The 24,669-nt window shown below is 34.3% G+C and overlaps 1 protein-coding gene across 1 annotated transcript in view; it reads left to right on the forward strand.

The window, feature by feature from the left end:
* LOC132562768 (uncharacterized) overlaps positions 1 to 22,233 on the forward strand; it is a 32,428-nt gene extending 10,195 nt beyond the window's left edge. Inside the window, exons 10-19 of the mRNA XM_060227534.1 lie at positions 316 to 401; positions 2,446 to 2,645; positions 3,916 to 4,038; positions 14,822 to 15,106; positions 17,053 to 17,195; positions 18,131 to 18,283; positions 19,005 to 19,196; positions 19,900 to 20,073; positions 20,487 to 20,569; positions 21,392 to 22,233. Of these exons, the coding sequence (XP_060083517.1) occupies positions 316 to 401; positions 2,446 to 2,645; positions 3,916 to 4,038; positions 14,822 to 15,106; positions 17,053 to 17,195; positions 18,131 to 18,283; positions 19,005 to 19,196; positions 19,900 to 20,073; positions 20,487 to 20,569; positions 21,392 to 21,648 (1,696 nt within the window). The 3' untranslated portion in view covers positions 21,649 to 22,233. The remainder of the gene's footprint in view (positions 1 to 315; positions 402 to 2,445; positions 2,646 to 3,915; positions 4,039 to 14,821; positions 15,107 to 17,052; positions 17,196 to 18,130; positions 18,284 to 19,004; positions 19,197 to 19,899; positions 20,074 to 20,486; positions 20,570 to 21,391) is intronic.
* Positions 22,234 to 24,669: the final 2,436 nt, after the last annotated feature.

A 24,669-nucleotide genomic window follows, 5' to 3' on the forward strand; every position in this document is an offset into this window, starting at 1 on the left:
ATACTTTGGCATTACACAGGACAAGAAAGCAAAAAGTATAGAAGGTAATACTTTGGCATTACACAGGACAAGAAAACAAAAAAAACGGAAAAGAAAGGAAAAGATCCAAGTTTTAAAGAACAAAAAAAACCAAACAATGGTTTTGCCCTGATCTCTTGATATGTGGAAGAATGAATCTTAACTGAAATGATTGATCTCAGTGTTGTTGTCAGAATAGAGCAATAGTCAAAGGTAAAACATATGATTAAGGAAACATAGAAGGCTGCAGTCTGATGTAATTAAGATGGAGTTACCATTGTCTTCATGTTGTTTCAGTGCCTTGCATTTCAACCAGCACAAAAGTCCAACAAAGGTACTAACAACATGGGATTGTAACAGTGATCAGAAGTATATCACAGCAGGTGTGTATTGAATCTCCATGTCTACTGGCTAATTTGAGCTATTTTTTATCTCACCTGCTCCAGAGGACTATTAAACTAATGATATGGCACAGTATCTGTCGACTGTCTGTCAACTTTTTCTACCAAATGGTAAGAAGCATGAACGATTGAACAGATTTTGACCGAAGAAGCATTCAGGGAAGGGGACTTTAGCAAATTGTTTAAAGGGTTAAGTGGCATTGCCTTATAAGGTAGATAAATGTTATTTTTGAAATCCATCTTTTTGGTTTAGGATAATCAATTTTATGAAAGTCATTGGTCTGTAGAGAGGCCCTTTGTTGCAAATGGAGGTAAGGGTTTCAACTATACTTTTTCTATTTTGATGAAGGTATTTTTTTTTAAAATCAGTTTGGAGCTGTAAAATTCCTCATCATTTTTTGGAAAAATATAACATGATGTTTGTAAGTAAAATACAGGCCTTACGGGCCTGTTTTTCTATTTGAAAAAATCCATTTGAACTTGAGGCCTTTGGCTATAATGGTGTCCAGTTAGATGTATGACTTACTGATCACAAGACATGGCCTGTGATAAGATTTCATGAATATTATCATAAGTACTTTTAAAGTATGATAGCATCTTGAATATAAATATTTATAGCTTTTGTAGTTTTGTTCTTTTCTATCCTTCTTTCTTATCTTTGTTTATTGTAACTGCTGTGAGAATACACTGCATCTGTTGCAAAAAGAAGCAGCAGAAATGGCCTCCAAATCTTTGAGAATTTCACAAAATTTAGCTATTGAATTTTCAGAAATGGTAATCCTTCATTCACTCCAAAACAAAATTATCTAGATATTGTTGAACCTGTTCAAATTACATGAAATTGCTGTTGTGAATATAAATCAGAGTTTGACCTATCACAGTTGAAATAGCCCAAAATCATGACAAAGTGTTGAACAGTGTACTAGCAAGGCATGAAACTACTGAAAGATAAAGGCATTTTCTGAAAAAAAATCTGTTGGTCATGATATGACTATGACTGTCAAGGTTACTGTACTGTAGTACATATTAACTGGCTGTTGAGAAATCATTTTTTTATTTTGTTTGTCATCACGTTGGATATCATGATGAAGAAACCATGTTAAATGTAGCCATTAAGAAGGATGTGTGATGTCTGCTTGTGTATTGATTGGAGTTTGTGTAGATGAATGACTATGTGGAGTGTGGTTGGAGACTTAATGTGACTACATATTAATGTTTGTTAAAATCTCTATGACTCGTACAATTCTTGGGATAATCTTCACATAAGTATCTTATATTTGAGAGTACACATGCCGACATCTGTACTCTATGCACCTAACGCTTGTAATACAGAATCGGGGTCTCAGATTATGCTGACTGGCCTGAGCAGAGTTTTACAAAAAGATGTGAAAGAAATCACATTAAATCAATGCTAATTAAGTGACATGTATGTGTATAATTTGTGTTATCTATTGCTAATACCACAGCCATTTACCGCTAGCTACCCACAGAATCATGTGAATAGTGACCACATATAAAGCCATTATTGGGATGCCAATATCTTTATCAATAGTTATGTGCATTCTCATGATAACTTTTAACATTTCAAATTGTAAATGAAACAAGACTTGAAAGGGTTCGAGCTATCTTTACTGTAACTATGTTTAATGTTTATGTTGAAAAAATCATGTGTACAATCTTACCCACATATTCTAACTGACTGGAGATTTGCCTCAACTATTACATTATTTTCAGATAACTGTTTTATATCTAATGTAAAGCATTCATTGCCAATTGACTTAATTTAACTGAGATCTTATTTCTAGTATTTTGTGATTTATCTCTGTAGAAAAATTGAAAGCAAAATTTGATTTTATTGCCTTTGGTAAGGTATTTAAAACACAACTACAGTTGGAAAATTGATTCATTTATATAAGTTTTGATAGATTGGAGTGTCAGGATCACTTCTACAATTATAATTATATATGGTTATTGAAACAGAAAATATTTAAAACTTGAATTCACAAGCATTGAATATACTATATAGGTACATTTGTGATACCAACACTGCTGGAGATATATAACAAAGATGGCGTCAAAGTACACATCATGCTCGGACGAAAAGCAGGAAATTTGAATAATATCAACAAAAACTTCCTTGACATGGCAACTCTGATCTGGACAGGTCCTGATGGACAGAAAGCTCGCTTGAACATTTACAAGAAGTTCCGCGAGCATTGTATCAAGGTGAGTCAATTCTAATATTGTTAAAATATTGTTCTCATTTTGTTATTAGCATACAAAGAATTACAAAGAATTGCTTTGTAAAATTATCTACCAAAGATGTCTTACTAGGTAGTGCTTTCATATACATTTTAGCATATGTGATTAACTTTATGTAGCCTACCATCTATATATATATGTGGTCTATCTTAAGTAATACTACTGTTATAGCTATTTCTTCAGAAGTACTAAACAGATTATTTTGTTCCTATGGGTCCCTAGTTTTCTTGTAATATTTTCAGACTGACTGGATTTCATACAAAATGGCCAATATGCAGCCACATTTAAATAAGACAGTAAATTAGTTTGTTAGTCTCTAATTTTTCAGAGGTGTTGTATTATTTTTACTGAATTTCATCTGTATGTTCCACTAAAAATTGTCACCAGGTGGTCATGTTCTGTTCATTTAGGGAATTATATGAAAATTGACTGAAAAACAGACATCTTTGATGGTTGTTGACACTATTTTGCCTACATGCATTCTGTCATATCTGATTTTAGGTCTAAAATCAAAAATGAAAAAGGAAAGATGTCTTGGATTTGGACATGGAGAGTTTATAGATACTATTTAGAGTCCACCATCAACTGATGGATGATCATTTAAAGTGTCCTATGGGCATAGTCCATCAACTGTCTGTTTGCTAATTTCTTGTTATCACTATTTCTTGCAAAATACCCGAGGAATCTTTCTCAAATCTTACATGATAAGGTTCCACTTGGTCCCTAGACTGATCAGAAAAAGAAAATGGCTGACAAACAACCATCTTTGATTTTGACTTTGAAAAATTGTTATCACTATTTCTTCAGCATAATTGGATGAATCTTCTTCAAATTTCATGTAAAGGTCCCTCTTGATCCTAAATAAAGTTGTGTCTTTTTTATTTTGACACCTATCAGAAAAACAAAAAGGTTGAATGGACACCATCATGGATTTTGATAATTAAATTTTATTCATTAAATTTCATTTGTAGATTTCCTTTGATCCCTTGTTGAGCTTGGAAATGATCACAAATCAAAAAAAGAAATGACTCTTTTTCTAAGGAAATGAAATACTATATTTCCTAACTTCTGATTTGATGCAGGCATTAGTTTTTTTTCTGCAAGAAACTTGGATAAAACTTAAACATATGGTACCTTATGATAAGATAACTACTGATACTGAGAAAATCATCAAGTTCTTTATGTCTTTAAATATGCACTTTAATGTGATAAGCCTCGTTTACCTCTTTTTCAGGATGCTAATGATAAAATAGAGGAGATTTTAAAAACAAAACTTAAGGATAAAGATTTCCAACATGAGGATGGGAAAAAGTTTCTCAGATTGTGCATTGACAAGTATCGTGTGGTTGATTACAAGGTAAGTATTACTGTATTATCCTGAAACAAGCCCAGGGAGCAATCCTGACTCAAAGGGCTTATTACAGGCCAGTGAAACAGCATTGTTGGTGATTCTAATAATATGTGAGTATATTACCAAATTGGGCTTAGTGTGATTAATATGGCTGGATTAGGGCATTCGTTTGCAATTTAGTTTTCATCCTCAGAACAGGTGAGGAATTCAGGCCTATAGGGTCTCATGCTACTTTTATACATGCAATTTGTGCTGACCAATGTTTATGTTGTAATCTGACTATCTCTAGTCTGACCAATGTTTATGTTGTAATCTGACTTTGTCTCTAGTCTGACCAATGTTTATGTTGTAATCTGACTTTGTCACTAGTCTGACCAATGTTTATGTTGTAATCTGACTTTGTCACTAGTCTGACCAATGTTTATGTTGTAATCTGACTTTGTCTCTAGTCTGACCAATGTTTATGTTGTAATCTGACTTTGTCTCTAGTCTGACCAATGTTTATGTTGTAATCTGACTATCTCTAGTCTGACCAATGTTTATGTTGTAATCTGACTATCACTAGTCTGACCAATGTTTATGTTGTAATCAGACTTTGTCACTAGTCTGACCAATGTTTATGTTGTAATCTGACTATCACTAGTCTGACCAGTGTTTATGTTGTAATCTGACTTTGTCACTAGTCTGACCAGTGTTTATGTTGTAATCTGACTTTCACTAGTCTGACCAATGTTTATGTTGTAATGACTTTGACTAGTCACCAATGTTTATGTTGTAATCTGACCAATGTTTATGTTGTAATCAGAATGACCAATGTTTATGTTGTAATCAGACTTTGTCACTAGTCTGACCAATGTTTATGTTGTAATCTGACTATCACTAGTCTGACCAATGTTTATGTTGTAATCTGACTATCACTAGTCTGACCAATGTTTATGTTGTAATCTGACTTTGTCACTAGTCTGACCAATGTTTATGTTGTAATCTGACTAGTCTGACCAATGTTTATGTTGTAATCTGACTGACCAATGTTTATGTTGTAATCTGACTATCACTAGTCTGACCAATGTAGTCTGACCAGTGTTTATGTTGTAATCTGACTTTGTCACTAGTCTGACCAATGTTTATGTTGTAATCTGACTTTGTCACTAGTCTGACCAGTGTTTATGTTGTAATCTGACTTTGTCACTAGTCTGACCAATGTTTATGTTGTAATCTGACTTTGTCACTAGTCTGACCAATGTTTATGTTGTAATCTGACTTTGTCACTAGTCTGACCAATGTTTATGTTGTAATCTGACTTTGTCACTAGTCTGACCAATGTTTATGTTGTATTCTGACTATCACTAGTCTGACCAATGTTTATGTTGTAATCTGACTTTGTCACTAGTCTGACCAATGTTTATGTTGTAATCTGACTTTGTCACTAGTCTGACCAATGTTTATGTTGTAATCTGACTTTGTCACTAGTCTGACCAATGTTTATGTTGTAATCTGACTTTGTCACTAGTCTGACCAGTGTTTATGTTGTAATCTGACTTTGTCACTAGTCTGACCAATGTTTATGTTGTAATCAGACTTTGTCACTAGTCTGACCAGTGTTTATGTTGTAATCTGACTTTGTCACTAGTCTGACCAGTGTTTATGTTGTAATCTGACTATCACTAGTCTGACCAGTGTTTATGTTGTAATCTGACTTTGTCACTAGTCTGACCAGTGTTTATGTTGTAATCAGACTTTGTCACTAGTCTGACCAATGTTTATGTTGTAATCTGACTTTGTCACTAGTCTGACCAATGTTTATGTTGTAATCTGACTTTGTCACTAGTCTGACCAATGTTTATGTTGTAATCTGACTATCACTAGTCTGACCAATGTTTATGTTGTAATCTGACTATCACTAGTCTGACCAATGTTTATGTTGTAATCTGACTATCTAGTCTGACCAATGTTTATGTTGTAATCTGTCTAGTCTGACCAATGTTTATGTTGTAATCTGACTATCACTAGTCTGACCAATGTTTATGTTGTAATCTGACTTTGTCACTAGTCTGACCAATGTTTATGTTGTAATCTGACTATCACTAGTCTGACCAATGTTTATGTTGTAATCTGACTATCACTAGTCTGACCAATGTTTATGTTGTAATCTGACTATCACTAGTCTGACCAATGTTTATGTTGTAATCTGACTTTGTCACTAGTCTGACCAATGTTTATGTTGTAATCTGACTTTGTCACTAGTCTGACCAATGTTTATGTTGTAATCTGACTTTGACTAGTCTGACCAATGTTTATGTTGTAATCTGTCACTAGTCTGACCAATGTTTATGTTGTAATCTGACTACTAGTCTGACCAATGTTTATGTTGTAATCTGACTATCACTAGTCTGACCAATGTTTATGTTGTAATCTGACTTTGTCACTAGTCTGACCAATGTTTATGTTGTAATCTGACTATCACTAGTCTGACCAATGTTTATGTTGTAATCTGACTTTGTCACTAGTCTGACCAATGTTTATGTTGTCACTAGTCTGATCTGACTATCACTAGTCTGACCAATGTTTATGTTGTAATCTGACTTTGTCACTAGTCTGACCAATGTTTATGTTGTAATCTGACTAGTCTGACCAATGTTTATGTTGTAACTGACTATCACTAGTCTGACCAATGTTTATGTTGTAATCTGACTTTGTCACTAGTCTGACCAATGTTTATGTTGTAATCAGACTTTGTCACTAGTCTGACCAATGTTTATGTTGTAATCTGACTATCTCTAGTCTGACCAATGTTTATGTTGTAATCTGACTATCACTAGTCTGACCAATGTTTATGTTGTAATCTGACTTTGTCACTAGTCTGACCAATGTTTATGTTGTAATCTGACTTTGTCACTAGTCTGACCAATGTTTATGTTGTAATCTGACTTTGTCACTAGTCTGACCAGTGTTTATGTTGTAATCTGACTTTGTCACTAGTCTGACCAATGTTTATGTTGTAATCTGACTTTGTCACTAGTCTGACCAATGTTTATGTTGTAATCTGATCACTAGTCTGACCAATGTTTATGTTGTAATCTGACTTTGTCACTAGTCTGACCAATGTTTATGTTGTAATCTGACTTTGTCACTAGTCTGACCAATGTTTATGTTGTAATCTGACTTTGTCACTAGTCTGACCAATGTTTATGTTGTAATCTGACTTTGTCACTAGTCTGACCAATGTTTATGTTGTAATCTGACTATGTTGTCACTAGTCTGACCAATGTTTATGTTGTAATCTGACTTTGTCACTAGTCTGACCATGTTTATGTTTAGTCTGACCAATGTTTATGTTGTAATCTGACTTTGTCACTAGTCTGACCAATGTTTATGTTGTAATCTGACTTTGTCACTAGTCTGACCAATGTTTATGTTGTAATCTAGTCTGACCAATGTTTATGTTGTAATCTGACTATCTCTAGTCTGACCAATGTTTATGTTGTAATCTGACTTTGTCACTAGTCTGACCAATGTTTATGTTGTAATCTGACTTTGTCACTAGTCTGACCAATGTTTATGTTGTAATCTGACTTTGTCACTAGTCTGACCAGTGTTTATGTTGTAATCTGACTTTGTCACTAGTCTGACCAATGTTTATGTTGTAATCTGACTTTGTCACTAGTCTGACCAATGTTTATGTTGTAATCTGACTATCACTTGTCACTAGTCTGACCAATGTTTATGTTGTAATCTGACATTGTCACTAGTCTGACCAATGTTTATGTTGTAATCTGACTATCACTAGTCTGACCAATGTTTATGTTGTAATCTGACTTTGTCACTAGTCTGACCAATGTTTATGTTGTAATCTGACTTTGTCACTAGTCTGACCAATGTTTATGTTGTAATCTGACTATCTCTAGTCTGACCAATGTTTATGTTGTAATCAGACTTTGTCACTAGTCTGACCAATGTTTATGTTGTAATCTGACTTTGTCACTAGTCTGACCAATGTTTATGTTGTAATCTGACTTTGTCACTAGTCTGACCAATGTTTATGTTGTAATCTGACTTTGTCACTAGTCTGACCAATGTTTATGTTGTAATGACTGACTAGTCTGACCTAGTCTGACCTGAATGTTTATGTTGTAATCTGACTATCTCTAGTCTGACCAGTGTTTATGTTGTATCTGACATTGTCTCTAGTCTGACCAATGTTTATGTTGTAATCTGACTATCACTAGTCTGACCAATGTTTATGTTGTAATCTGACTTTGTCACTAGTCTGACCAGTGTTTATGTTGTAATCTGACTTTGTCACTAGTCTGACCAATGTTTATGTTGTAATCTGACTTTGTCACTAGTCTGACCAATGTTTATGTTGTAATCTGACTTTGTCACTAGTCTGACCAATGTTTATGTTGTAATCAGACTTTGTCACTAGTCTGACCAATGTTTATGTTGTAATCTGACTTTGTCACTAGTCTGACCAATGTTTATGTTGTAATCTGACTATCACTAGTCTGACCAATGTTTATGTTGTAATCTGACTTTGTCACTAGTCTGACCAGTGTTTATGTTGTAATCTGACTATCACTAGTCTGACCAATGTTTATGTTGTAATCTGACTTTGTCACTAGTCTGACCAATGTTTATGTTGTAATCTGACTTTGTCACTAGTCTGACCAATGTTTATGTTGTAATCTGACTTTGTCACTAGTCTGACCAGTGTTTATGTTGTAATCTGACTTTGTCACTAGTCTGACCAATGTTTATGTTGTAATCTGACTATCACTAGTCTGACCAATGTTTATGTTGTAATCAGACTTTGTCACTAGTCTGACCAATGTTTATGTTGTAATCAGACTTTGTCACTAGTCTGACCAATGTTTATGTTGTAATCTGACTATCACTAGTCTGACCAGTGTTTATGTTGTAATCTGACTTTGTCACTAGTCTGACCAATGTTTATGTTGTAATCTGACTTTGTCACTAGTCTGACCAATGTTTATGTTGTAATCAGACTTTGTCACTAGTCTGACCAATGTTTATGTTGTAATCAGACTTTGTCACTAGTCTGACCAATGTTTATGTTGTAATCTGACTTTGTCACTAGTCTGACCAATGTTTATGTTGTAATCTGACTTTGTCACTAGTCTGACCAATGTTTATGTTGTAATCTGACTATCTCTAGTCTGACCAATGTTTATGTTGTAATCAGACTTTGTCACTAGTCTGACCAGTGTTTATGTTGTAATCTGACTTTGTCACTAGTCTGACCAATGTTTATGTTGTAATCTGACTTTGTCACTAGTCTGACCAGTGTTTATGTTGTAATCTGACTTTGTCACTAGTCTGACCAATGTTTATGTTGTAATCAGACTTTGTCACTAGTCTGACCAATGTTTATGTTGTAATCAGACTTTGTCACTAGTCTGACCAGTGTTTATGTTGTAATCTGACTTTGTCACTAGTCTGACCAATGTTTATGTTGTAATCTGACTTTGTCACTAGTCTGACCAATGTTTATGTTGTAATCTGACTTTGTCACTAGTCTGACCAATGTTTATGTTGTAATCTGACTTTGTCACTAGTCTGACCAATGTTTATGTTGTAATCTGACTATCACTAGTCTGACCAGTGTTTATGTTGTAATCTGACTTTGTCACTAGTCTGACCAATGTTTATGTTGTAATCTGACTTTGTCACTAGTCTGACCAGTGTTTATGTTGTAATCTGACTTTGTCACTAGTCTGACCAATGTTTGACCAATGTTTATGTTGTAATCTGACCAATGTTTATGTTGTAATCTGACTTTGTCACTAGTCTGACCAATGTTTATGTTGTAATCTGACTTTGTCACTAGTCTGACCAATGTTTATGTTGTAATCAGACTTTGTCACTAGTCTGACCAATGTTTATGTTGTAATCTGACTTTGTCACTAGTCTGACCAATGTTTATGTTGTAATCTGACTTTGTCACTAGTCTGACCAATGTTTATGTTGTAATCTGACTATCACTAGTCTGACCAATGTTTATGTTGTAATCTGACTTTGTCACTAGTCTGACCAATGTTTATGTTGTAATCTGACTTTGTCACTAGTCTGACCAATGTTTATGTTGTAATCTGACTTTGTCACTACTTTGTCTGACCAATGTTTATGTTGTAATCTGACTATCACTAGTCTGACCAATGTTTATGTTGTAATCTGACTATCTCTAGTCTGACCAATGTTTATGTTGTAATCTGACTTTGTCACTAGTCTGACCAATGTTTATGTTGTAATCTGACTATCACTAGTCTGACCAATGTTTATGTTGTAATCTGACTTTGTCACTAGTCTGACCAATGTTTATGTTGTAATCTGACTATCTCTAGTCTGACCAATGTTTATGTTGTAATCTGACTTTGTCACTAGTCTGACCAATGTTTATGTTGTAATCTGTCACTAGTCTGACCAATGTTTATGTTGTAATCTGACTTTGTCACTAGTCTGACCAATGTTTATGTTGTAATCTGACTTTGTCACTAGTCTGACCAATGTTTATGTTGTAATCTGACTTTGTCACTAGTCTGACCAATGTTTATGTTGTAATCTGACTTTGTCACTAGTCTGACCAATGTTTATGTTGTAATCTGACTATCACTAGTCTGACCAGTGTTTATGTTGTAATCTGACTTTGTCACTAGTCTGACCAATGTTTATGTTGTAATCTGACTTTGTCACTAGTCTGACCAATGTTTATGTTGTAATCTGACTTTGTCACTAGTCTGACCAGTGTTTATGTTGTAATCAGACTTTGTCACTAGTCTGACCAGTGTTTATGTTGTAATCTGACTTTGTCACTAGTCTGACCAGTGTTTATGTTGTAATCTGACTTTGTCACTAGTCTGACCAATGTTTATGTTGTAATCTGACTATCTCTAGTCTGACCAATGTTTATGTTGTAATCTGACTTTGTCACTAGTCTGACCAATGTTTATGTTGTAATCTGACTATCACTAGTCTGACCAATGTTTATGTTGTAATCTGACTTTGTCACTAGTCTGACCAATGTTTATGTTGTAATCTGACTTTGTCACTAGTCTGACCAATGTTTATGTTGTAATCTGACTATCACTAGTCTGACCAGTGTTTATGTTGTAATCTGACTTTGTCACTAGTCTGACCAATGTTTATGTTGTAATCTGACTTTGTCACTAGTCTGACCAATGTTTATGTTGTAATCTGACTTTGTCACTAGTCTGACCAATGTTTATGTTGTAATCTGACTTTGTCACTAGTCTGACCAATGTTTATGTTGTAATCTGACTTTGTCACTAGTCTGACCAGTGTTTATGTTGTAATCTGACTTTCTAGTCTGACCAATGTTTATGTTGTAATCTGACTTTGTCACTAGTCTGACCAATGTTTATGTTGTAATCTGACTTTGTCACTAGTCTGACCAGTGTTTATGTTGTAATCTGACTATCACTAGTCAGACCAATGTTTATGTTGTAATCTGACTTTGTCACTAGTCTGACCAATGTTTATGTTGTAATCTGACTTTGTCACTAGTCTGACCAATGTTTATGTTGTAATCTGACTATCACTAGTCTGACCAGTGTTTATGTTGTAATCTGACTTTGTCACTAGTCTGACCAGTGTTTATGTTGTAATCTGACTATCACTAGTCTGACCAATGTTTATGTTGTAATCTGACTTTGTCACTAGTCTGACCAATGTTTATGTTGTAATCTGTAATCTGACCAATGTTTATGTTGTAATCTGACTTTGTCACTAGTCTGACCAATGTTTATGTTGTAATCTGACTTTGTCACTAGTCTGACCAATGTTTATGTTGTAATCTAGTCTGACCAATGTTTATGTTGTAATCTGACTATCACTAGTCTGACCAATGTTTATGTTGTAATCTGACTTTGTCACTAGTCTGACCAATGTTTATGTTGTAATCTGACTATCACTAGTCTGACCAATGTTTATGTTGTAATCTGACTTTGTCACTAGTCTGACCAATGTTTATGTTTTAATCTGACTTTGTCACTAGTCTGACCAATGTTTATGTTGTAATCTGACTATCACTAGTCTGACCAGTGTTTATGTTGTAATCTGACTTTGTCACTAGTCTGACCAATGTTTATGTTGTAATCTGACTTTGTCACTAGTCTGACCAGTGTTTATGTTGTAATCAGACTTTGTCACTAGTCTGACCAATGTTTATGTTGTAATCAGACTTTGTCACTAGTCTGACCAATGTTTATGTTGTAATCTGACTATCACTAGTCTGACCAGTGTTTATGTTGTAATCTGACTTTGTCACTAGTCTGACCAATGTTTATGTTGTAATCTGACTTTGTCACTAGTCTGACCAATGTTTATGTTGTAATCTGACTTTGTCACTAGTCTGACCAGTGTTTATGTTGTAATCTGACTTTGTCTCTAGTCTGACCAATGTTTATGTTGTAATCTGACTTTGTCACTAGTCTGACCAATGTTTATGTTGTAATCTGACTTTGTCACTAGTCTGACCAATGTTTATGTTGTAATCTGGCTTTGTCACTAGTCTGACCAGTGTTTATGTTGTAATCTGACTATCACTAGTCAGACCAATGTTTATGTTGTAATCTGACTTTGTCACTAGTCTGACCAATGTTTATGTTGTAATCTGACTTTGTCACTAGTCTGACCAATGTTTATGTTGTAATCTGACTATCACTAGTCTGACCAGTGTTTATGTTGTAATCTGACTTTGTCACTAGTCTGACCAGTGTTTATGTTGTAATCAGACTTTGTCACTAGTCTGACCAATGTTTATGTTGTAATCTGACTATCACTAGTCTGACCAATGTTTATGTTGTAATCAGACTTTGTCACTAGTCTGACCAATGTTTATGTTGTAATCTGTTGTACCAGTGTTTATGTTGTAGTCTGACCAGTGTTTATGTTGTAATCTGACTATCACTAGACAGACCAATGTTTATGTTGTAATATGACTTTGTCACTAGTCTGGCCAGTGTTTATGTTGTAATCTGACTATCACTAGTCTGACCAATGTTTATATTGTAATCAGACTTTGTCACTAGTCTGACCAATGTTTATGTTGTAATCTGACTTTGTCACTAGTCTGACCAATGTTTATGTTGTAATCTGACTTTGTCACTAGTCTGACCAATGTTTATGTTGTAATCTGACTTTGTCACTAGTCTGACCAATGTTGATGTTGTAATCTGACTTTGTCACTAGTCTGACCAGTGTTTATGTTGTAATCTGACTTTGTCACTAGTCTGACCAGTGTTTATGTTGTAATCTGACTAGTCTGACCAATGTTTATGTTGTAATCTGACTTTGTCACTAGTCTGACCAATGTTTATGTTGTAATCTGACTTTGTCACTAGTCTGACCAATGTTTATGTTGTAATCTGACTTTGTCACTAGTCTGACCAATGTTTATGCTGTAATCTGACTTTGTCACTAGTCTGACCAATGTTTATGTTGTAATCTGACTTTGTCACTAGTCTGACCAATGTTTATGTTGTAATCTGACTTTGTCACTAGTCTGACCAATGTTTATGTTGTAATCTGACTATCACTAGTCTGACCAATGTTTATGTTGTAATCTGACTATCTCTAGTCTGACCAATGTTTATGTTGTAATCTGACTATCACTAGTCTGACCAATGTTTATGTTGTAATCAGACATTGTCACTAGTCTGACCAGTGTTTATGTTGTAATCTGACTATCACTAGTCTGACCAATGTTTATGTTGTAATCTGACTATCACTAGTCTGACCAATGTTTATGTTGTAATCTGACTATCTCTAGTCTGACCAGTGTTTATGTTGTAATCTGACTATCTCTAGTCTGACCAATGTTTATGTTGTAATCTGACTATCACTAGTCTGACCAATGTTTATGTTGTAATCTGACTTTGTCACTAGTCTGACCAATGTTTATGTTGTAATCTGACTTTGTCACTAGTCTGACCAGTGTTTATGTTGTAATCTGACTATCACTAGTCTGACCAATGTTTATGTTGTAATCTGACTATCACTAGTCTGACCAATGTTTATGTTGTAATCTGACTTTGTCACTAGTCTGACCAGTGTTTATGTTGTAATCTGACTTTGTCTCTAGTCTGACCAATGTTTATGTTGTAATCTGACTATCACTAGTCTGACCAATGTTTATGTTGTAATCTGACTTTGTCACTAGTCTGACCAGTGTTTATGTTGTAATCTGACTTTGTCACTAGTCTGACCAGTGTTTATGTTGTAATCTGACTTTGTCTCTAGTCTGACCAGTGTTTATGTTGTAATCTGACTTTGTCACTAGTCTGACCAATGTTTATGTTGTAATCTGACTATCACTAGTCTGACCAATGTTTATGTTGTAATCTGACTTTGTCACTAGTCTGACCAATGTTTATGTTGTAATCAGACTTTGTCACTAGTCTGATTATAATGTTCAGGTTGATGTCGTTTCGTGCTGACCAATTTCAGATTACATTTTAATGCATACTATGTGTCATTTACATCCAAATTATTCCAGGTTCTAGATTAGGAATGCTAGGTTAGGGAAGAGGACAGATGAAAAACCAATAATAATAATAAGCAGGTTGTTTTATTTGGAAGTTTGATTTCAGTTATATTCAGAACCTTTCATAAGCAGGTATTTGATTGTGACAAATGAAATTTATAGCCAGGTGTATATAGACATGTTGTAGACACATCACATTTAAGTCATGTTTACCATTAGCATGAATTGTTTTAATTGTTGCCATTTTATTTTTAAATCTTTTGACAGTGGTTGAAAACGTCGATGGACAATCTGTCTTATACACGAAAACAGTTTGTTTTGAATGAGGAAAGACGAGAAAAGTTGTTACAAAGACAGTATGAACCCAAGGGAAAAGGGAACAGATTCAAACCTGCAGATGTGAAATTTTCCTATACAAAAGCACCAACTTTGAAACTGGACTACTATGCCCATCCTGATGTGTATGCATTAAACCTTACCAACCTTACTGTGGTTGGAAATACCCTGACATTCTTTACACGACAAAATAGTTCAACTTCACAATATGTATGGGTAAGTTGAAATATGCCAATCGGTGAAATGTTTTGAATTCTGTAAAGTTTTAATCTCACCATTCTCTAAGCAATTTTCATCAAGATTTCCAAATATTTTCATGTCTTTGATCTCCTTCGTCATCTGTTTTCAAAATAGATGGTCTCTGGATCAACACTTGATAATCTCCTACTGTCTCTAAATGAGTAATATGACTACTCCCCCTGCTGTCTCTTACTCAGAAATATGATTTCTCCCCCTGCTGTTTCTAAATCTATGATTTCTCCTCCTACTGTCTCTAAATCAGTAATATGATTTCTCCCCCTACTGTCTCTAAAAACCATAATATGACTTCTCCTCCTACTGTCTCTAAAAACCATAATATGACTACTCCCCCTGCTGTCTCTTACTCAGAAATATGATTTCTCCCCCTGCTGTCTCTAAATCAGTAATATGACTTCTCCTCCTACTGTCTCTAAATGAGTAATATGACTTCTCCTCCTACTGTCTCTAAATCAGTAATATGACTTCTCCCCCTGCTGTCTCTAAATCAGTAATATGACTACTCCCCCTGCTGTCTCTTACTCAGAAATATGATTTCTCCCCCTGCTGTCTCTAAATCAGTAATATGACTTCTCCTCCTACTGTCTCTAAATGAGTAATATGACTTCTCCCCCTAATGTCTTTTAATCAGTAATATGACTTCTCCCCCTAATGTCTTTTAATCAGTAATATGACTACTCCCCCTACTGTCTCTAAATCAGTAATATGACTTCTCCCCCTACTTTCTCTAAATCAGTAATATGACTACTCCCCCTACTTTCTCTAAATCAGTAATATGACTTCTCCCCCTACTGTCTCTAAATGAGTAATATGACTTCTCCCCCTACTGTCTCTAAATCATTAATATGACTACTCCCCCTACTGTCTCTAAATCAGTAATATGACTACTCCCCCTACTGTCTCTAAATCAGTAATATGACTTCTCCCCCTACTGTCTCTAAATGAGTTATATGACTACTCCCCCTACTGTCTCTAAATGAGTAATATTACTTCTCCCCCTACTGTCTCTAAATCAGTAATATGACTTCTCCCCCTACTGTCTCTAAATCAGTAATATGACTTCTCCCCCTACTGTCTCTAAATGAGTAATATGACTACTCCCCCTAATGTCTTTTAATCAGTAATATGACTTCTCCTCCTACTGTCTCTAAAAACCATAATATGACTTCTCCTCCTACTGTCTCTAAATCAGTAATATGACTTCTCCTACTGTCTCTCAATCAGTAATATGACTTCTCCCCCTACTGTCTCTAAATCAGTAATATGACTTCTCCCCCTACTGTCTCTAAATGAGTAATATGACTTCTCCTCCTTCTGTCTCTAAATCAGTAATATGACTACTCCCCCTAATGTCTTTTAATCAGTAATATGACTTCTCCCCCTACTGTCTTTTAATCAGTAATATGACCTCCCCCTACTGTCTCTAAATCAGTAATATGACTTCTCCTGCTGTCTCTCAATCAATAATATGACTTCTCCTTCTACTGTCTCTAAATCAGTAATATGACTACTCCCCCTACTGTCTCTAAATCAGTAATATGACTACTCCTCCTACTGTCTCTAAATCAGTAATATGACTTCTCCCCCTGCTGTCTCTAAATCATACATATCATAACTTCCCTTTAACATTTAAGCTAGGACAATGAAAGTTAGTGTTGATCATACTAAGAATGTCTGCAGTATTATAAACTTGGGGTTTGGAAATTGCAACCCCTCAATGACAGAATAATTGCCCTTTGTAAAAATTTGTGTCTGATCAAGTATTTATTTGGCGTTATAGGTAGATGTTGGTATCTGTATGAGATATAAGGTATAGGATTTAAGCATCTGCTACAAGATTAGACCAAATATGATACCCTCAACATTGCTGTCCTTGTAACTGGCTCAATCCTTTACCATTTCAGGCCATTGATCTTACATCGAAGGAATCTTTCCTTGCCTGCAAGGATATGCCAGTGGCATACACAAATTATAAATTCATCAGTTTGCCAGTTCGTAACAAAATTCGTCATACCATTCCGGATGCAACCATCTTGCTCGATCATACGTAAGATGTTTTAAAGCAGATCTATCTCAGACAGGTTTTTTTATTAATATCTAGATGAATTTAAGAATGAAATCAAATAAAACATAAAATGAACAATGATGCTTTCTAAGGCCAATTTTCCATTGGTCGAAAAGGTGTTCTTTCTTCGGAGAACATAACTTTCCTGATGTTTTTCTGATACCATATCATATTAAAAGATTAAGATTTATATGTCCAGAACAGTAATGGCTATCTTTTCAAGGAGTTATGTTTTGTCTTGTTTCGGAGAAGAGAATAAAGTCAAGAAAAATAATTACAATGAAAAAAAATGTGTGGAAAGATAATTGTGGTCTTTTATATAACTTCTACAGAAAAATGCTTGAAATCTTTGGTCATACCAGCATGATATGAACTGTTAAAAAACCTTTTTTGAGTAGAAATATGCTTTTTTGGATGTGGTAAGCTTCTCAGGTCACTTTTTGTTTGTCGTCTTGTCTGTAAACTTTATACATTTTTTACTTCTTTTGGAAAACCCCCAAACTGATATCAATGAAACTAAGTAGAAACCTTCCATAGCCAAAGATCAAGCAAAATTATAATTTACATTGTCGTCATCCCCAGCGTCCTGAGGGGCAGGGACTAAATGGGTAAAATTTGTCAAAATTTTTAAAATCTTCTTCTTAATACCTAAATATTAATATTGTAGAATCAAATACTCTTATTGGATGAATGGTCTTGAGGCACTTTACCAAAATTGTAAATTTCATGACCCCAGGGTCTCACCTTTCCTCCTGGGAAAGGGGTAAAATTTACTATTGTTTATCCAGGAAATTTACATTTTTTGAAGATAATTTGTATATTTTCTGTTGGAAATAGTTCAGACCTGGTCAGAATCTCTAGTTCAGATGACAATCAGATGGATTCCAATTCTGTCATTTATTAAATTTGTTTTATAGAGGAACTCCAGGTTTCACAGTGATGGGAGTAAAGCATTTAGGAGAACAACGGGTATCTGTCACTTGTCCACGGACAGACACGTCTACCTGTGCTGATATACAAAGAATGTTTATATTCGGAAGCCAGTTAATTGGTATTTCCTATAACAGCAGGTAAAATTTGACAAATGTATCTATTCAATAATAATGCCTGATTATAGATCAACTTTTGTCTGCAAGTTAAGTAGAGCTACTAATGAATGATGGACCAATCAGAGACAAGAATTTTCATGTTGGCCAGCTGTCTGGTTTTAATGTATCTTTACTATACAACATTGACTTAAGCAGAGGTGAGATATTTTAACACAAAGATTGTGGTAATGACTGACTCAAAGATTTACATTATCATGATATTATACCTTGGTCCCTACTTGTGCTTTTTAGGTCATCTGACTGAAGGGTCTGATGACCTATTGCGATTGCCTTTTGTCTGGCGTCGTCCGTCATAAACATTTTCAACTCCTTCTCAAGTTCTACATGTCTCATTGAGCTGAAACTTACCTGAAATGATTGTGACATGATCCTGACCAAAGTTTGTTAATTTCAGGTTGGTCCAAAATCCAACATGGCCGCTATCTTGAAAACACATTTTCGACTTCTTCTCAAGTTCAAAATTTGAAATCTTGTATTTTATGTCAGATGACCATTAAGGCCCATGGGCCTCTTGTTTGACAAGTTTTATTTTTAGTTTGTTTGTTGTATAGATTTGAAATAAAACAATAACAGAATCAATGAATGAAACACTTTCAGACAGCTATGGTTATTTGATCAACTGAGGGCCTTGATTAATTAATACTATGAATAAAATCTTGATATTTTCAATGGATGATTTCAGAATCTGGAGCTGGGATAATAAGAACGGCCAAAGAGAGGTAGGCGAGGCATTTACAAGGGTGCGTGACCTTGACCTGATAGGCAATGTCCTTGTGGTCAGTATGGAGAAAGGAATTCAGTTTTGTAGCGTGCCTTGTGACAATGATCATGTGTTTGCTCCACTCCCTGTAACTCTCTCTTCTCAGTTCCAGGGGTAAGTTTTTCTTTCCTCAGTTTTGTGTCTTAGTTTATAGATTGTGTACCTGGTAGGTCTTGAATTTGAAATAATTTCACATTAAGAAGCTATTTGTTGTTTGTGAAATAAATTACCTACGTACACATATCTACATTTCTAAATCATTGTTGTTTTGTTGTCCAGGATCTAGTTGTTTAAAGCATGGTTAGAGTTAACCAGTGATTCCTGAAAAGATTCATATCAGAACAAAGAAAATTGAAAACATTCTTTATCATTTCACAGTAATAGAGTTGAGACAGAACACATTGATGGTTTTTGAATGTCAATTTTTTGAAAGCTTGTCTTTTTTCTGACTAACCAACCTTTCAGCTGCTGCAGATATCTGTGGAATGTATAGGACTCACAGGATATAGAGAGTGGGGAAGTGTGGGATTTAGAGGGTAAAATCTTCTGGGATATAAAGAGTGGGGACTTGTAGAATATTAGTTTGGAACTTCTGGTATGCAGGAGGTGACTTGTGGGATAGACGGTGTCAACTTGTGGTTGACTCGAGGATTGAGACTTCTGAGATATAGTGGATTAGGGCTTGTGGGATTAATTTTGGGGGTTTGAGGGATTTAGACAGTAAGGTCTTACAAGTTTTGAACTATCTCTCTCCGATTTCCCTTCTGATTCTTTTGATATTTTCTTGGATAATCTTATTGTTGTTTTGCTGATGAAGGACTGAACTGACTTTGAACAATGAAGGCACAGTTATCAGCACCAGTAGAATAAAGATAAAAGTTACTGGTACCCAGAAAGAACTCAGAGATGGAAAGGAAATGTATAGGGCTGCAATTTCTCTTGATAACATAGCTGTTGTGATGTTAGTGCCAGCAGATGTATATGGACCAAGGTATATATTGTCTTCATTTCTACACTTCTATAGTATCATCATCATATTGTTTAAAGATTTCTCATGAGGATAAATTTTTACCAATTTTACAAATATTTAAACTGTTTTGTGTTTTTTCTGAAAGTAGTAGTCTGACAAAAACTAGATTTTATGCATAAAAATTTATAGCATTATGTGACGGTATAAACTGTGAAATCTTTATGTGACACTTCAGGAAGTACACATATCGGGACACCATCTAAAAATAAAACATCAACTAACTTATTGACAGATTTTAATGAAATCTGACATTTTTCCCACCTTTGAAATTAAAAGAAAAGTTATTGAGATAACTATTTTTGCAATATATCAGATGTCAAGCTTGAGAAATTATTTTTAAGAATTTGGATGAGATCTGTGATTGTTAATTTCAGGGATAGTGTGAGTCCTATTGAGATCCTTTTGGCTGTGACTCTGCCAGGTCATGGTACTGAGACATGCTTCATAAGTCAGCAAGGTAAACAATATTCTATACTTCTGTGTAATACTCATACTTGAAAGATATGCTTTATTATTGAGTTAAACTAAACTCGCATACCGGGTAGTATTAAGTGCCAGTTTGGCGAAGACACATTAATTTTAATTCAAGATCCTAAACTATGCTATAGACAAAACATGCAGATTTGAGAAAGGGATACACTATTATTCAGTGTGATAATTAAAGACGCTGATAGACTAGCTATAAAGTGTCAGTTAATATGTAGCACTATTTGTTCAGAATGTCTGTCTGAAAGTTTTGAGATCCTAGGTTCATATTCCAAATAATTTTACATATTGAAGGGTGGGATAGAGTTCTGGGATTGCTCAGACTCGCAGACATTATTTGGAAGCTGACTAGGGTGGGGTTGACCACTGTGGATCAAATTGTATAACTCTGAGAGAAAGGTGCAAAGAACTTAGTTAGCAATGTCAACTATATATAAGAACATATTTGTCCTGCAATAAGTCCATGTCTGGTGATAAGTCAATGTTTAGTAATAAGCCCATGTTTAGTAATACTCCCATTTCTTGTAATAAGCCCATGTCTGGTATTAAGCCTTTTTCTGGTAAAAAGGCCATGTCCAGTAATCAAACCATGTCTAGTTATAAGCCCATGTCTGGTGATAAGCCCAAGTCAAGTAATAAGCCCATGTCTGGTAATAAGCCCATTATATTTTCAGAAGAATTACCAACAACTGCTGTTACCATGTATTTGCTGTTGTTGCATGATAATGTCTTTCCTCAGGGCTTATTGAAGGGTAAATCTCGAACACTTTAATGATCATTTTATTTATGACAGACGGAATGCTCATGGGATGGTCACAGCACAACGAGGACTCCATGCATTACCGAGAACACATATTCCAGGTGGATTATGAAGCCCGACTCAGGAGCATACTACCTTTCCTTGGCTATGGGCCACGCTCCCTTTTGCCTGTGTTTCTACCAGGTGACCCAGATATACAGGCCAAACATCCTGGTCATGGACAGCCAGGGTGGTATGTGTTTATGAGGGATGGCTACGAGGGCATCATAGGAGTTAAACTGGTTCATTAGAAGGATGTCAGGAACACTGGAAAAATGATCTTACAAAGCCATTTCTGTATCAATTAAGATTGTTGGAGCTTCCTCTACAAAGACCCAGACCATTTAACATAGTTATTTAACAGTGAGTCAAGGGATTATGGATCAGGATATGTATTCATTGCTTTACGATACTTCACATTGTTCATCTAGTGAGACAATGGTTGTCTGGTCCTACAGAACAGGTAAATTTACCCAAGAAGGGATTTATCAGAACAGGTAAATTTACCCAAGAAGGGATTTATCAGAACAGGTAAATTTACCCAAGAAGGGATTTATCAGACATTTGTAGGGTCTGGTAATGGGCTCCATTCCTAATAGAAAATAGCCAATATTTTCCCAAATTCAACCTTTTTTTCTCCCCCATCAGCATTTTGTATGAGAGAAAGATGAAAGTATTTAAAAGGTTACTCTGTGTAATAATAATATAATAATATACACAATTTGTATGTTGTAAATTTCTATGGCAGAAAAAGTTGAATTTGCACTGTAAAAATAAATTTCAAGTGAATTTCAACTCTAATCCTGGTATATCTGTATATAATACTCTTTGATATAACATACTAATACATTTTGAATCAGTATGTTAATACTTGGTTTTCTTTTTCATTAGTTAATTTTGTTTTATATGTATATATAGCTTACATATGGTGCAATATTGTGTCTACATCTAAGAATTATGTCTGTGTGAGTTTGAATTGGTTTCAATCTTACTTTTTTATGCATTTGAACAAAACACATATTTCTAGCACATTTTTCTTTTATATTTTTTTTATGTTTTTTGGTGTTTGAATTGAATTGTGACAGAAAAAGGTTGATTAGACTGTTTCTGTGATATCAGGGTGGATTATATACTGTTATTAGCTCATAATTCCACATATAAGTATCTTTATGTAGTACATACTTAAAAGTATTATTGCCAAATGCATTTATGTAATTTGAGCTGAACAAACTCTGTAGTGATATTTTGTAACAATGTCGATTCTAAGTATAAGTGGTGCTTATAATCCTGGTTTTTATCTCTTCTGGCCAATTAAATGTGAGTTACCTCCCTTGAAAAAACCTTTCACAACTTGAAGTAATTAGAGGAGAGTATGCTTGTTTTTAACCAGATACTGGAGATGTACCATGTTAAGATAAAAACTCATGATCTGATATCCAGTATATGCATAAAAAAAGGATACTATCACCATTCTAAAATAATTTGAATCTAAACTTAATGAAATTATCACAATCTCAACGAAATTTAACAAAAGCTAAGAGCTTCACATTTTTGTTTGAAATGGCTCTTTACATGTTCTTAGCCAATCAAAATGTTCCTTTCCACTATCATTAACGCAGAAGTTCCGCCTACTTTCCAGTCATATTGTCAATAGATACAAAAAGGCACAAAATGTATCCCTATATGGATTATCTGTCTAAGTTGTTGTATTGTTGATTCCTGCTGTATATACCTGAAATTTGTTATGTCAATCTATTGAATTTTTTTATGTGTGTGTTTAGATCAATTTATTTCCATTGAGGGCAGACATTCTATGATAAAGTTTCCTTGTGAGATTGAGATGTTACAAAATGTCAATCTGAGATACTCTTGCCTGAAAACAATCACAGATAATATTTTCTTTTTTGCTTTTAGAAATTTTGTTAAAATTGCATGAAAATTGCATCTACTTTTTTTCTTTCTGATTTATTTGATAAAGTAGATTACCTCTCTTGTGGGTTACATGTAAACATCAAAAAAAAAATTGAATTTGACATCTTCATTTTTTAATTTTGACAACAATTCATAACAAATATTAAATCAATGTACTAGACATAAGATTACTGTCTGATGAGGAGATAACGCATTCAGGATTGGTTTTACACCAAACTCACGTTAACTGGTAATGCATGGTTCCAATGTTTCTTGATGTGGAAGACAAGTAAAATACCTGTAAAATCTATGTTGCCAAGTGATACATCATCACATCCAACCAAGATACCAAACTTGGGATGGGAGAATCCTTTATTTTATTGTTCAATAAGAACATCGCTATTAAAATTGAACAAACTTTTTTTGCTGCTACTGTCTGTTTGGGATTTTCACTCAAAGATTTCACTGCATTTAACTTTTGCACTTGAACTTACACTTTTTCATCTTAATTCATATAAAAAAAATTGCAATTTATTTCTGTTAAGAAATCCATCGAAGAAAATAGAATGCAAAAGGTTGTTATAAATTTACTGTAATAGTAATAATCATTAATGTGCATTGTAGTTCAAAATTTGTGGATGTTTTGCTATAGGAATGTTTACATGCTTCAAATTTGTGGATGTTTTGCTATAGGAATGTTTACATGCTTCAAATTTGTGGATGTTTTGCTATAGGAATGTTTACATGCTTAGGAATGTTTACATGCTTTATACCTATTTTTTAGTCATGATCTTTTATTTATATTGACGTATATTCATGACAGTCTATATTGATGACTTCTGAACATTTAAATGCTTGACGAGGGTTTATATAACTTCAATTGTATTATGGGATAAGTTATGGTTATAATTGATATCAAATGAAGGTCCAAAATATTAAAACTGTAATATAGGTCATGTTTTTTGTGCTCTTTAGTTAAAGTTTTTATGTCACTACCAATTCTCATTCTAATTAACAATTATTTATAAAGCAACACATCGGTCATTAGTATGTAAATAAATTTCTTCATGAATAGATTTCATGTCCAGCAAAAAATGAAGTGTATTTCCTGGTTAAGGAATAAGATCTTGATCATTTACTGATAACTTCTTGCTTTGAGGGTTGAAGATGGATAATTGGACTCTGGATAAGTGTCAACTTGGAAGAAATAAAAGCATGTGTTGACATTATGTATTTGTTGTACTTGTTTTTTTACATAGGTAACAGTGTCAATTATTGGTGAAAATACTTCACACATTTTATGATCTCATTTAATTCTGTTTGAAGTTACTTAAATTAACAATGTATTACTTCCATATACA

The sequence above is a fragment of the Ylistrum balloti genome, unplaced genomic scaffold, assembly GCF_031769215.1.
Source record: "Ylistrum balloti isolate Yb309-2 unplaced genomic scaffold, AGI_CSIRO_Ybal_v1 Utg369672, whole genome shotgun sequence".
Lineage (NCBI taxonomy): Eukaryota > Metazoa > Mollusca > Bivalvia > Pectinida > Pectinidae > Ylistrum > Ylistrum balloti.